The sequence below is a fragment of the Rattus norvegicus genome, chromosome 10 (genome assembly GCF_021556685.1).
Source record: "Rattus norvegicus strain SHRSP/BbbUtx chromosome 10, alternate assembly SHRSP_T2T, whole genome shotgun sequence".
NCBI lineage: Eukaryota > Metazoa > Chordata > Mammalia > Rodentia > Muridae > Rattus > Rattus norvegicus.
The window spans coordinates 25092824-25108751 of NC_141543.1; the positions used below are offsets into that span (position 1 = coordinate 25092824).

The 15928-nt window shown below is 43.9% G+C and overlaps 1 protein-coding gene across 5 annotated transcripts in view; it reads right to left on the reverse strand.

The window, feature by feature from the left end:
- The window catches only part of Dock2 (dedicator of cytokinesis 2), a 418958-nt gene that overhangs the window by 265880 nt on the left and 137150 nt on the right, over window positions 1-15928 (reverse strand). For all 5 annotated transcript variants that reach the window (NM_001419946.1, XM_087572859.1, XM_087572857.1 and 2 more), the window contains 2 exon segments: window positions 11667-11773; window positions 14001-14071. In NM_001419946.1, coding sequence (NP_001406875.1) covers window positions 11667-11773; window positions 14001-14071 — 178 coding nt within the window.

The following is a 15928-nucleotide window of genomic DNA, read 5'->3' on the forward strand; positions in this document are numbered from 1 at the left end:
GCCTGAGCCAGGTAGGTAGAGACTTTGGGGCATATCTTTTCTCCTGCATTTCATGCTTCTTGGGACTAAAACTCTTGGCTCACGTGCCATAAAGCACGGAGTTTTAGAAGATGTTCCAGAAGCCAGGCAGATTCCAACAGGAAGGCTAGCCCTGCCTTGCCAACTCGAACTGTTGTCAAGGTCTCTAACTTCCCATTTCTGCACCTGTACGATGCGGATAAGGCCCATACTGTGGAGGAGATGAGGGCCATTAAAGATCGTGAGTGGAAAGCCCTATGTAGAGCGTGCCACAAAATAATAGTCAAATAAATGGTAGCCATGGAAATATCTGCCACCGCGTTCCTATTACATTTGCATGTTCCCCCATATAAAACCTTTTTCTATTTTAAATAAATAGTACTTTAACCGAAACGAATCAGTAGCTGCATCTCAATTCAGCCGTTCCGTAATCTTAAGGAATCTTCTATTTGGGAAAATATCAGGGATAAAAATAGCAAAATCAAACATTGGCAGTCAACTTGAAAAGTCTCAGCATGTTCTAAAACCTGCCTCTCTCTGATTCGAACTGGTCGTGACTACAGTTTCACAGTGAACAATGAAACCAGGATGTTGGGGCAAGCGTCAAACCTCAGGAGTGTGTATGTGGACACCTACCTCGTGTGTGCTTCCGCTGACAGGATCGCTTCAACATTGTGGGTAATGCGGGTAGAAAGACGTAACCCGCCTCACACTTGTGAAGGGGTGGCAGGAACTGCCACTAAACAGCCTAGGGTCTTTTCTTCCCTAAGTTAGTCATGCCTCACAGTGTCATTAGAACATGCCATTTTAAGTATTTTTGTAAGTTCAAGAGGAGCTTTTTGTTCTTTGATTTAACTCTGGCATATTTTTTTTAACTTCAGCGCCCGCCTTTCCCCACCGAAAGACGCTTTTATAAATGTCTCCCCGATTTGTTCTACGGCTTATTAAACCACTCTCCTCTCTGATTCTGGATCTGAAGGCTTCTCTCTGAGACTCTCTGCAATCAGTCACAAATGGGGAAGAAAAGACGGGAGGGGGAGTCCTCAGATCTGCAGAGGGACAGGCGCCCGCAGCCGGATGTAGTTCTGTAGCACAGCAATGCAGACGGGCAAAATGGCCTCCCTCTCTGAAGATCTTTGATGCCTCTAAGTGTTCTGATGAGAAGCTTAAATCCTCAAAACTCAAGGACACTTTTCTTGAAGAAACAAATTTTCGCTCTAATGCTTGAATCCTTTGAACATTTCCAGGGTCCTGAGATGATGGGCTGTGGGAACTAAGGGCAATGTATAATCTCTTCACCGGAAGCAGCTTCTGTGAAATGGTCCCATTCCTTGCCCTAATATTTTAGATAGATTTTCATTGCCGGGGTCGTTCTAGAAGACTTCGTCCATGCTCACCATTATTTAATGGGTCGTGTGGTTTGCTGAAGCTCACATAGGAGCTTATTGAGTGAGCTAACACACATGGCTGTGACACAGAATGCCAGCTGCATGGTAAGCACTCAGCATATCCCAGCTGCTGATGCTCATGTAATTGTTGCTATCACAACAGAGGTTTCCCTATTCCCAGCTCAATGTTGTTTTGTAAGATGTGTAAAGAAACTCTAGGACTCTATGGGCTCTAGCAAGTTTTTGGCATAGGGAAAATTATTTCTCTCATAACTGAGCAAGACTAAGCCTGCAGAAGGTTAAGTGTTATGTCTTGCTACATAATTCCCATGGTGCTCATATCACTCAAGAGCCTAATATGGAGATGCCCCGGTGGGAAGAGACTATCCCTTTTTTCTGACCTTTCTGACCCATCGCTGCTCAACCAATCACAGTGCTGAGGTCCTGGGCAGCTAGCAAACTGTAGACAAGGGATTAAGTCCAGGCTTTAGGAAAGCCTGCTCTGAGCCTCCAAGTAAAACAATGGACCCAAAACATAAAATTACTTCGACATGGAAAAGAAGAAACTGGGAAACATAGAAGAGCGAGGAGCAAAAAAATCTCAGGTTTGGGTGTGAGATCAGACCCCAGGTATAAACTCGTAGATGGGTTAAGAAGTAAAACTACAAAACTCTTAATAAAATATATACAAATATATTTTGACTTTGTAATTGAGAAAGATTTCTGAAGCATGAAATAAAGAGATTTGGCTATTAAAATGATTGATGAAGTAATATTTTCCCTTCCCAAAACCGTATCTTAAAATGAAAAGAATAGTTAGAAATAGAATATTTATAAGTCAGCAAAATAAAGAGTGTGACAAATATATAATATATACAAGGATCAGGAAAAAAAATATAAACCTTCGAATATGAAATGCTCCCCCATGAGTTCATGCAGTTGAACTCTGGATCCCCAGTTGGTGTCTTATTTTGGAAGGTGGTGGAAACTTTTTGAGGTAGGGTCTTGCTAGATGATGTGGGTATCTGCGTTTTTATGATTCGGGCTCACTTTCAATTCGCTCTCTGCCTCCTGACTGCAGATGAGTGTGAAGAACCATACCTTCTCCTCCTACCACCATCTTTTTCCCTCACTGAGGTGGACTGTAGTCACCAAAATTGTAAGCCAAAATAAACCCTCCCTCGCTTAAGTTGTTTCTTGTTAGGTATCTGGTCACAGCAAAAACAAACAAACAAACAAACCAAAAAAAAAAAAAACAAACAAAAAAAACCAAACCTAACAATGCAACAATTAACCCATTAAGGAAATGGATACAATTTGTAAGCAGGGATACAAATTACCTGTAGCAAAGAAATACTGAGGAAAAGACTACAGCACTGGTGATCAGGAGAACTTACACTGAGAGAATGAGGACCTAGCTTATTGGCAAAAAGAAATGGGCTAAGACTGTGTGCAGAAGAATATGTGGATCTATGGGATGTCTCCTGGGTGCCTGGTGGCAATATATATTGGTACAGTCACCTTTGGCAAATAGTTGGGCATTATCTACTAACTTGAAATACTCAGATCCCCTAAGACAAGTAAAACTTCCAGTACTTATAACCGTCACAGAAATTCCTCAGTATTTACAAAACATTTGAGTAACACTGTCCATATCAACAAAGCTTAGAAGAAAAAAAAAATGGCAACAAATGTTTTAAAACCCAGTGCTTAAAATGGAATGCAGGAATAGACAAATTGATTTTCTCACACCATAGATCTTCCCGGTCACCAAAACATTGAACTCTAGCAGCTCACGGAATGTATGGATCTTAGAAAAGTTTCCCAATTACCAATAGTTCAAAAGTTCATAGAACTACAACACTGGGAATAGATACTCACTAGTATTGCGTAAGAAGGGGAGCAGCGGGATGATAGGTGGATTGCAGAACCCTGCAGCTCATGGAAGAGGACGGTCACGGTTAGAGATAAGCAACTGCTAACTTTCTAGGTCTTGCTGGGAGAGGGAATGGACGGATGTTGCTGGTCTTGGCTACTTTGTGGCTTCTTCTTTATTCCCACCCTTTATCCCCTCCCACTGGCCCAGTTTCATTCCCTACAACAGAGGGTAGAGAGGGAAATAGAGATGAATCTAGTTTCTTCCCTTTTGTGTCTGCTTTGAGCATGACTACTAACAAACCCCAACAACCCCCCACCCAACCCCGAACACCAGCCTCACCTCTCAGGGGCCCTAGCACTTATATACCCTAGAGAAAAACCCAGAATTCCAAACATCACGCAATCACAGAAACTATCTGAAGCTGGCAAAAGCATGTCTCAGCTAGAGCACGAGGCAAATCACAGTCATCTGCTAAGGTTAGTCTGAAGTGGTGCCATAGCGCCACCCCTGGGATTAAAATGAAAACACATTCTTATAATATCTCTGTGGGTTTTTTTTTTTTTTTTTTTTTTTTTTAGAAACCAAAAATTCCGAAATGGTCACTAGTGATAACAAATTAAGTCTGTTGTGTGGAGAGTGGGTAAAGTCCTCTGTAAATATGTATTACTGACATGAACACAGCCACATCTAGGACCCATTACCTCAGACTCGTAGGAATGATACTGCTTTCTCTGCATCAGGCTCAAAGAAATAGCCAAAAACCTTGCCTTGATTTGTCTGCAGGTGTTTGACGACGTGTATAGAAGACACTCAACGAGGCTCACAACCAGAGGCTGCTCACCTGCAGAGACCTCCCACCTGGATTATCTAACCTGCCCTTCTCCAAAATCTGTATACCATAAACCCACCACTCGATTCAGATGTATATAATATACTCAATGAGTTTCTGGGCTGCTAGTGAGTATCAGAGAGTGTAGCAATAGACCCCAGCTTCTCTGTACATGTGTTTGTGTATCTGTCCTTTCTTCACCCCACATCACACCCTTTGGGTCCATCTCTAAGCTGGGCATGTCACAGCAATGTAGATCAATAAAGGCAAACCCGTGGCAACCGATGATGCAATGATGAGAACTATCAGGGAGGGGTCAGGAACCACTACTCCACTTGGGTACAACCAAGGTGCTTACTCCCCTTGTATTTTTCATTCTATTCTCCCTTTTTTTGTTTTTGCCTTGTCGTTATTGTTTTTATTTGTTTGTTTGTTTGTTTGTTTGTTGTTGGTATACCAGCCATCACTGACCCACAGTATGTTTTTCTGCAAGGTCTGAGCAAACGTTCAAGAGCTGGTGTCTTTAGGCCCTAAGCAGACAGTGCACAAAATGTCATAAACAGATGCTTCTCCTTCGGGACTTCATTTCATCGGCAGAGAGCTGCGTGAAGAAGGTTGAAAGGAAAGGCTGGGCGAGGCAAGCTCTTCCTGGTGGGAGCTGATTCTCCTTGCCTATGCCTTCCCTACCTCAGGCTCCTGGAGCTGAGCTTCACCCTGGATAGAGGCCCAGCCCCCTTCAAAGAATCGGTGTAAGGACTGACACCAGGCATGCCCCAAATCCCTCCCCAGACTTTTAGGACCTGCATGTTTGGTGTAGGGTCCAGGATGCTACCATTGAGAGAGGCTCTCAGCTGTATCAAAGCTTTAAGGAATCTCTCTCAGAGAACACCTTGTTTTGCTCTCTTTGTGACTCCAAGATGTACTTCAGAACGTATTAAACTTTCTACTGCCAAGTGTCCCCTCAATTCTGGTCCCCTTTTATAGCCCCAGGGAAAGAGCTAAGGAAGAGGAGGAGACAGAGGGACCAGCCAGCTGCTGTTTCATCTGGTATGAAGACCTGAAGCCACAGATATGAGAATCTAAAATCTCTTCTTAGGAAAAATCCTCATGGAAAGCTGTTATAAATAATTTTTTAGAGGAAATGCCAAAGGCAGTCTTTCTTCTCTGTCCTAAATGAGTACCTGTGCATGGCTCGGATGTCATTTGGGAGAGATGGGGTGGATTACTTTGCTAAACCTAGAGCCATCAGGCACCTCTAATTTTAATTTAAAGTCTCCACTGTACAAAGTAAAGACAAGACCAAAGGAAGATGAAAACCACAGAAATTAAAGCCAGCGGTTTCATCTTCTACACACATGGGGCATGGGGACGCCATGTGCAGAGTCCTGATACTTGTCCCCTAGCACAGTCCCACACCTGACCTACAGCAGGATACGGGAAGTGTTGAATGGGACCAAACTGAATTGCATGAGCCATCAAGGGGACTTGCTAGAGACTGAGTTTACCTGACGTGAAAGGAGGCGATGGGAAGGCCAAGGAACTCCGGGCAGTGCACAAAGAGCAGAAGTGTGCAAATGAGTGTAAGGCAGATGGGAAAGGAGGTCACCATAAGGCCAACACTGTCCTCTGTTTGGGGTGGCATCACACACACACACACACACACACACACACACACCACACATACAACACCACACACCACACACACACACACCACAAACCCCACCACCACAAACACACCACACACACACCATACATCACACATACCACACATACAATACACACAACACACATAACACACACAATACACAACACACACAACACAAATATCCCACACCACAAACACACCATACACACACCCCACACACACACCACAAATACCCCACACCACAAACACACACCACACACACACCATACACACACCACACACAACACACACACACACTACATACACAACCCACACAAACACACCACACACATACCACACACACCACACACACATCTCACATACATACACACACATACACCACACGCACACACCACACACAAACACACTACACACACCACACACACACATACACAACCCACACAAACACACCACACACACACACCACACACCACACAAACACCACACACAAACACACTACACACACTACATACATACCACACACACCACACAAACACACCACACACACACCACACACCACACAAACACCACACACAAACACACTACACACACTACATACATACCACACACACCACACAAACACACCACACACACACCACACACCACACAAACACCACACACAAACACACTACACACACTACATACATACCACACACACCACACAAACACCACACACACACTACACACACTATATACATACCACACACACCACATACACACACCACACACCACACCACACACACACACACCACAAACACCACACATACCACACACACACACATACACAACCCACATAAACACACCACATACACACCACACACACCACACCACACACACACCACAAACACCACACATACCACACACACACTTCTCACATACATACATACACACACATACACACCACACAAACCACACATACACACACACACACACACACACACACACACACACACACACACACACACTTTCCTCTCGACCGAGCCTGATCTCAGCATCCTCCTCAGACTGTCTGCTGTAGATGAACTGCAGGCTCACTCCTACAAGGTTCCTGCTAAGGTCTATCAGAGTGAGGCGCTCAGCGCTTGGGACAGGGATAGCTAGGGGACAGTGGAAGAGATCAAACTCCCTCAGGGGGATTGGTAAAACCTGGCTTCAAATGAGAAAGAAAGCGCTTGTAATATAAATAAAATATTAAAACAAAGCATGATTAAGTAGGGGAAAAAGATGGATTTTGATTCTTAGATGGTTTTAAAATCTGTGTCCTGAACCCAGTTCTAAAACTCAGTAGCAGCAAGAGTTAGGGATGGTCTCAGAAAAGGCTCCTTGAGAACCCTTCCCATCCCAGGTTTCCTCCAGTGTGGCTTTACCTAGAAGATTGTTGGTGGAATGGGCAAATGCCACCAGAGTCTAAGATAGATAAGTGCCTCTCTGCTCTGTCCTCTGCCATCTTCCTGCTGCGAGGGATCAGGGACCAACTGAGTCAACTTCCAAGGAGACAAAAAGCCTATGACCTTCATCAGAGAGATACACCTCCACAGCGTTCCCCCACACTGGGATTTGGGAAAGATTTGTCATCCTAGAACCACAGAGCATGATACCCTAAAACCAATATATTGTCCAGTAGATTGTGTATCCTTTGGTCTCATTGTCATAAAAATGTCCTGACTTTCTAGGCTTCAATTATTCCAAATGTAAGAGAAGGATAATAACACATTGTAAGAATATGATAGCCATCCCTGTTCTCAACAATACCTAATGGATGGCTGACTTAATGTGGATGTGGATGTGGATTTATGTGCATAATATTTGAAGGCCAGAGACCATTGCACACCCAAAAGCTGGGGTCAGAGGTGGGGTGAATCGTACGATATGGGTGATGAGAAACAAATCTGGCTTCCTCTGGAAAAGCAGGAGGCACTCTTGGCTGCTGAGGCATCTCTCCAACCTCCATGGCTGGCATTTAACTAATCTGACTCTCCAGCAGATACTTTTTGCATGCCTATCTAGCCTATCTTAGGCTTTCTGCCTCATGATGCTGCCTAGGCTATACGACAGCTTGGTAGGACCTGCGAGAGCAGTCCTAATCAGTGTGATGGTTTGTATATGTTTAGCCCAGGGAGTGGCACTATTAGGAGGTATAGCCTTATTGGAATAGGTGTGTCACTGTGGGTATGGACTTTGATACACTAGTCCTAGCTGCCTGGAAGCCAGTGTTCTGCTAACAGCCTTCAGATGAAGATGTAGAACTCTCAGCTCCTCCTGCACCATGCCTACCTGGATGCTGCCATGTTCCTGCCTTAATGATAATGGACTGAACCTCTAAACTTGTAAGTTGGCCCCAATTAAATGTTGTCCTTATAAGAGTGGCTTGGTTATCATGTCTGTTCACAGCAATAAAACCCTAAGACAATAGCTGAGAAGACTACGACCACTAGAATTGAGTTGCTCAATCACATAGGTCAAGTAAGTTGAGGTTAATGGAGATTAAAGATCTCCATAGAAAAAAAGTGGAGGGGTCTTATGTGTGTATTTTAAAGGAAGCTTTAGGGACAAGAGAGGGCAGTGGGGGATCTGAATATGATCCAAGTATCTTATATTCAGGCATAAAAACTGGCACCATGAGGCATATTACTTTGTACAATTGATGTATGCTTTAAACGGGCAGAGTATGTGATAAACAAGAGAGGACAGCTGCCACTTGTCTGAAACTTTGTGACTACATGATGTGAGGCAGGCAGGCAGGAAGGAAGGAAGGAAGGAAGGAAGGAAGGAAGGAAGGAAGGAAGGAAGGAAGGAAGGAAAAGAAAAAAAGAAAAGAAAAGAAAAGGAGAGAAAGAAAGCCTCAGTCACCATGCCCAGACCTGGCCTCTTACGTGCAAGCCTTTTGCAAAAAATACTCCAGGAAAACAATTTAAAAATGGAAAAAAAGACATGCAAACCCAAAATGGGGAGACCATACAGATCTGGGGGTTATATTCACTAAGCCCTATATTTCTTGAGAAAGAGGGAGCTTTGGGGGAAACCAGGAGTCTTGGCAAGTATCAAACACAAAATGATACCCTTACTGCAAGAAATCTGAAAGTCCGGGCAGAAGTTGGGATAATGCCTAAGAAAGGAAATTACCCACAAATCCACCCCTGTTCAGCTGATCCCACACTGAGTCCTTTAAATGGCTTGCCCATGTCAGTCAGTACCTTACAAGTTTTTGAGATAGGCACTATTTTTATTATTCCCAATTCACAGATAAACTCACTGAGGACCAGGGAGGTTTAAGAAAATCACCCCTAGTCACACAGCTGACAAGAGACTGAGCCAGGAATAAAAGCTATGGTCTACTATGAACCACGACCAGCACTGCTCATCCAACATTCTTAACACCTCTCCACAGGATCCAGTAAAGTAATAAGTCAAAAGGCTCAGCAAAGGGCTTACAAATCTTCCCGCTCTTCTGCAGCTGGTGATACATGTTCCGGACTACAGGTCCAAGCTGATGCCACTGACAATACTCTAGGCAATTTCACACATCTGGCAGTTAAATGAGCGAAGCTCAAAGCAAATCTTGTCCCAGAGGCAGAGGACACTCCACGGGTGAGTAACGGGGGTTTCATTACAGCTCAAAAGGCAGAAAAGCAAACTCATCTGACATAGGGGTTGAAAGAGAGATGCTTGCCCAAGAGCAATGGACCCCAGGGTGTCCCCGAGAATTCAGACTTGATTCCCTTTGAACTTGAGGACATGAGAAGCTTAGGAAGGGAAGCTTCTTTTGTTAAGAGGACTCAGCCAATGCATCCAGGGAGATGCTTTACCTAGAAGCTCATTGTCTTCATTTGTGAGCCAAAGGTGGAAGGACTAAGCCATCCTTTGCAGACTGGAAAAGGGATCCGGCAAAGAACACTTTATTTTTGAAGGTAAGACTTGTATCTCTTCTGTAGCTGTGTACCAAAGGACACTTTGTTTTCCAAGGTAAGACTTGTATCTCTTTTGTAGCTGTGTACCAAGCGAGGGTTGGCCTTCTGTCAGTGTCATTAATCTGGCTCTTTTACTGAATCTAAACCTTAGACATACAGCAGGATAGGTAGCAGGCTGCCTTGTGAGTCCATGAACTCTTAGAGCCCCTCTTGGCTCCCTCTTAGGGCTCTGAGCAGTACAGAGGAGCCAAGTAGCCCACTTTCTACTGCCTGTGCAGGGCCAGCTGTATGCAGCTATTACCATCCTCACCGTGTTTCTCAGTCTGGATTCAAGTTCTCTCCACAATGACACCCTCCAAAGTTCTGCTCGGGGTTCCCATGACAGAAAGGGTTAGACATATCTCAAAATGTTCAGACAGAGGACAACCGATACATTTGGAAATGTTAAAAAACACAGGCATCTCCCTTTGAAAAGCCAATGACATTTAAAAACACAACCAGGAGCATTCACCTCCCTTCACTGCATAAGCTATATATGTCTTGGTCTACTCTGGTGGTCACACATCTGTCTAAATGTCAGGAGGCAGCATGAGCATGCTTCCTCCTAATCTTTCCCTAACTCTAAGCAGGTGATTCCGATAGCAGTTGTACACGCACCACGTTAACCAGGCATTGGGGGGAAAATCGTCTTTACAGTGAAGTGGTTCCTGAATATTTCTGTGATTATGAGGTAATTTGCATAAATATTCAAGCTTTGCTCTTTGAATAAATTCTGGTTGGGTAACAGAACAGCTGATTCCCTGTATTCGAAGGCCTCTTGTCTCTTTCACAGTTTGCTTCTGGTTTTAGAATTGACAGTGTAAACAGAGGGATTTAAAAGCAAACAAAGCTGGCCTCCGACCTCTGAAATATTTTGGATTTTTTTGTTTTGTTTCGTTTTTTGGTTTGTTTGTTTCATTTTGTTTTTTGTTTTCTCATGGAAAGAGTAAAGAAGCGTGGAGTTTCTAGATAGATAGAGAATTTATATAGAGAAAATGCATGGTTGGTTTGGTGTGATGCAGAAATGCAAAGCTTCCGGGAACTATGTGAAGGTCAAATGTGAACATCGAAGCCTCACGCTGTCTTCTCTGGAAAGAGCTTTGGACCACCTGGTCCACTGACTGCAAAGAGGAAGTCCCTGTCTCTTCAAGTGAACTGCTAGAGAATATGGTGGAACAGGATCTCGGACCAAAAGCTTGCCCAAATCTTCTCTCCTTACTCGATCTCCCCAAATTATCATTAAACAAAAGAGGTAAAAGGTAGTTATGCGAAGGCTCCGTCATTTAAGGGATGTAGTAAAGGGGAGAGAGAGAGAGAATGCATGCAGATGGATTCTATTCTACATCCAAGGAGCAAAGGCAAGAAGCTGGAGGCTGAAGCACCTCCTCCGAGAAGGAACTGTCCAGGGACTGAAGGACCTTTCATGTGGCACCTTCCACGCCTTGCATTTGGTTGTGTAGATGTATTTATTACCTATTCAAGAATAATGTGCACTTCCTCTAAGAGCTCAAAAAATGCTGCTAATTCCTACTTAATCAGCTTCGCTGAGATGGGCCCAGAAATTTGCATTTCAACAAGCTCTCCAGTTTATTCTGACACACTCAAGAACTGCTCAGCTAAAGGTTCTTTCTATTTAAAGAAACTTTGCCCACCTCCCTCCAAGTAAAAGACAGAAGTAACAGATGATACAGGGAAAACTGGCACCCGGCCGACGACGCCCAACGTCTCCACTCATTAAACTGTCTCAGGAAAACTGAACAACGCAGCTTAAGCTGCCTTAAAAATCAATGCAGATTCTAATACCTACATTGTTCACGGCTTTTGATACCTGTGGAGGGAGAACACTGCCAGCAAAGAGGCACCATTACGCTTGACAGGTTTGCCCTCTGGCTCTAGCTTCTCAGGAGACCCCCATGCTCACCTTGCTTTTTGAAGAGGTTGCTCTGCACGATCTCGTTCATGGACTGAACCTTCTGCTTCTGCAGCTTCACGGGAGGGATGCAAGTGTAGAACTCATACAGGAGCTGGCTGAAGACAAGAAAAATAGGAGTTGGCCGAGGTTAGACCCCCAAGGCCCTGAGGATCCAACCTGGACTGTTAGGGCACTAGGGACAGCATTAGCACCACCGTGTCTTCCTTGCAGCGCAGCAGGTGGACAGAGAACCTTCGGGGAGCATGCTGGTGTGAGCGTTGAGTAGTGGTAGCATTCAAATGTGAAAATAATGCCAATAACCCCAAGCACACACTATGTAGTAGACGTGTGCTTTACTCATACTCTGTGCCATAAGCCTAACACTGTGATGTTCAAAAAACGGTACCCTAATTTTTATATTTTACCTCCTCATAACTTGGGGGTGTTGAGGTAGGCTCTCTTCATGCAGTACAGGCTAGCTTTGAACCCATGATCCTTCTTTTTTGGTCTGAGTGCTAAGATTACTGGTGAGGACACTATATCAGTCTGACAAGCATGGAAAACTAATGTTAGAAAGGTTAACTTTCTCAAGGCCATGCAGGTAAAACAAAGATACGAGCATTGCAAATACAGGTTTTTGTTTGTTTTTTGGTTTTTTTTTTTTTTTTTTTTTTTTTGGTTCTTTTTTTCGGAGCTGGGGACCGAACCCAGGGCCTTGCGCTTCCTAGGCAAGCGCTCTACCACTGAGCTAAATCCTCAACCCCACAAATACAGGTTTTGATTCTACTACAGTGTCGTTTTATGAAAGGCACTTTAGCCAACTAGCTACTAAGGTACATTACTAAATTGTTTCATTTTAAAATGTCTTGTGGCCAGAGAGGTGGCTCAGCGGTTAAGAGCACTGACTGCTCTTCCAGAAGTCCTGAGTTCAATTCCCAGCAACCCCATGGTGTCTCACAACCATCTGTAATGAGATCCAATAGATTTTGTTGGTGTGCCTGAAGACAGTGACAGTGTACCCATATACATAAAATAAATAAATAAATCTTAAAACGTCTTGTATCTGTTAAGCCTTTATAGTAAGTCTTGCGATCGATAGGGAGTCCTTAGGATTTTCAGAAGGCTACAGAAAAGTTGTGTGGCTGGAATCAGTGCAGGATGTGAGGAAGGAGAGAGTCTTCCTCACTCGAGTAAAGATTTAGCACACCACCGCCCGCTCTAGCGTCTATCAGCTCGTCCTAGTGATCTGCCCATACTAAGTAAACATTTATATGGTGTGCAATGGGCAATATGGAGGGAAGTGGGAACATAAGGAGCCAGACTCGGTGAGTGTTGGCACGACACACTCTAAGGAAGGTCAATATATAACACCAAACAAGTCAACACAAATGCAACACATGAAATGGGAATAGGAGTTTGAAACAATAATGGCTATGGGTACAAGAAGAGTGAGGAGGGTGGGAGGAATGGATTTCCAATAGACAGAGGTAGTTTTCCTGAATGGGTGACCCTAGAAGTCTAATGAACGAGGAGCAACTACATTGCATAGAAAGGGAGAAGAAAAGGTAATTAAAAAACAAAAACAAAAAACCCAACAAACAAACAAAAAATAAGCAAAACAAACAAACAAAGTAAACAAACAAAAACCTACTTATACTGTCCAGCCAGGGCCTGAACACAGTTCAAAGAATAATAGCACCTATGGTAATGCCTCAATTTCAAACATTTGTTACAGCAGTGGTTGAAAATGCAGGAAGGACATGCAGGAACGCTTCTAAATCTGAGTGTGTTTCCATGAAAAAGCTTTTATTAAAAAAAATCATGTTTTATGCTCTCTGAGAACTTTGGTGGATTTAAGGAAAAGTGGCAGGTATGGGCTCAGACTCAGACGCCCATTCCCCCAGCATGATCTCATTAAAACCATTTGTTCATCCATGACACGACTGGAGCTACAAAAAGACCAAAACGAAGCCGGTCTCAGTGATGTCTTTCCAATTTGCAGCCATGGGATTTACCAGGCAAATGCTGGCACCTAAACCAAACAGTGCACAGACTCCCGTGCACAGACTTGGTGTATTCTGCCTCAGACTAACTTACACAAGCAACTCACACTCTTCAGAGAAGGACGCTGATGCTTTCATTACGAGTGGGTTATCACTGAAGCCTGGCACAATGAAACCAAAAGCTGTCATCCTAATGCCCCGGAGCAAGGTTCCTACTGTTCCTCCCTGACCTGAAGCTGAGAGTTTGTATGGAGCCCCCCCCCTCCCAGGAGGCCCCTGCTTTTCTTTCCAACCCCTGTTGTTACGGGGGAGCTCCGGAGAGAACATCACAAGCTCTCACCTGAGCAACTTGGCATCAAAGACTGTTTCCACATCGTGAAGGACTGATGGGATGTATTTCAAAGCTGCCACCTGTGGGGAACATGAAATAAACATGAGTGGTGCCCACGTCCTCTGTGCTAGTGGTGAGGTAGACACCCTGGGACATGAGGATGCAGATCAGAGAATGACCCTGCATCTCAGACACTGCCTAGTCAGTCAAGGCTTGGATGGGGGGGGGGGGATGTGGCGAAATACAGCTCAGCCGGTAAACAGCTTGCTGCACAAATCCAAGGACCTGAGTTCAGGTCCCCAACACCCCTGTGAAAGGCAAGCAAGACAGCACACACCTAGCTCTGAGAATATGGAAATAGATTCCAGATTCTCACCGTCTAGCCAAGCAGTGAGCTCTGAGACACTCTGTCCTAGTGATTAAACGCCATCCACAAATGGCTTAAAGGGTTTATTTCACCTTACACATTGCAATTTAGCATTGAAGGTCAAGGTAGGGACTCAAGCAGGAACTTGAAACAGAAGCCTCAGATAAGTGATACTTGGCTCATCCAGACTCCCGATTAGCTTCTGTCTTACATAGTCCAGGACCACCTGCCCACAGACCGGTACTGTCTACAGCAGGCCAGGCCCTCCTATGTCAATTAATAATCAAGACAACCCCCCCAGACATGCCTATGGGCCAAGGTGATCTGGCAAGTTCCTTAGTTAAGACTTTCCTTCTCAGATAACTCTGCTTTTCAAGTCCATGGTTGAAGCTAACTGGAATAAACCAGGTCTCAAAAACAAGGTGAAGAATCAAAGAGGAAGCCACTGATGTCAATATCTGGATTTCACAAATGCTCTTGGGAATGTGCACACACACACACACACACACACACACACACACAGAGGCAAATCACAACTCTTACTTTCAGAAAGGTAAAATGTTGAAAGCACCTTGGCTCTGTGTTTGGACAAAAACATCATCATACACACACACTCACACACACACTCACACTCACACACACACACACACACACACACACACAGAGGCAAATCACAACTCTTACTTTCAGAAAGGTAAAATGTTGAAAGCACCTTGGCTCTGTGTTTGGACAAAAACATTATCATACACACACACTCACACACACACACTCACACACACTCACACACACACTCACACACAGACACACACACTCTCACATACACACACTCACACACACAGATACACAAACACACTCACACACACAGATACACATACACACAGACACACACAGATACACATACACACACAGAGATACATATACATACACACACATACATACACATATACACTCACACATACAGATATACATACAAACAGACACACAGATACACATACACACACAGAGATATACATACACACACATACATACACATATACACTCACACATACAGATATACATACAAACAGACACACAGATACACATACACACACAGAGATATACATACACACACATACATACACATATACACTCACACATACAGATATACATACAAACAGACACACACACAGAGACACATACACACATACACTCACACACATACACACACTCACACACACATACACACATACACACACTCACAGACACATACACACATACACACACTCACACACACATACACACACTCACTCACACATACACACACTCACACACACAGATACATACACACTCACACACACAGATACATACACACACATACACACTCACACACATAAATATATATACAAACAGACACACACACACATCATCAAAGCAGGACATAAAGCATATTTGGGGTATTCAGTAACAGACACTTTTATTACTACTAGGTGCTGTGCTTGAATCGATTTGCTGGTGACTAGGGTGATTTCAAATGAGTTATTCATATTTTCTCTCTGTGGCCACTGTGGTGGACAGAAAACAGTGCTCGTGT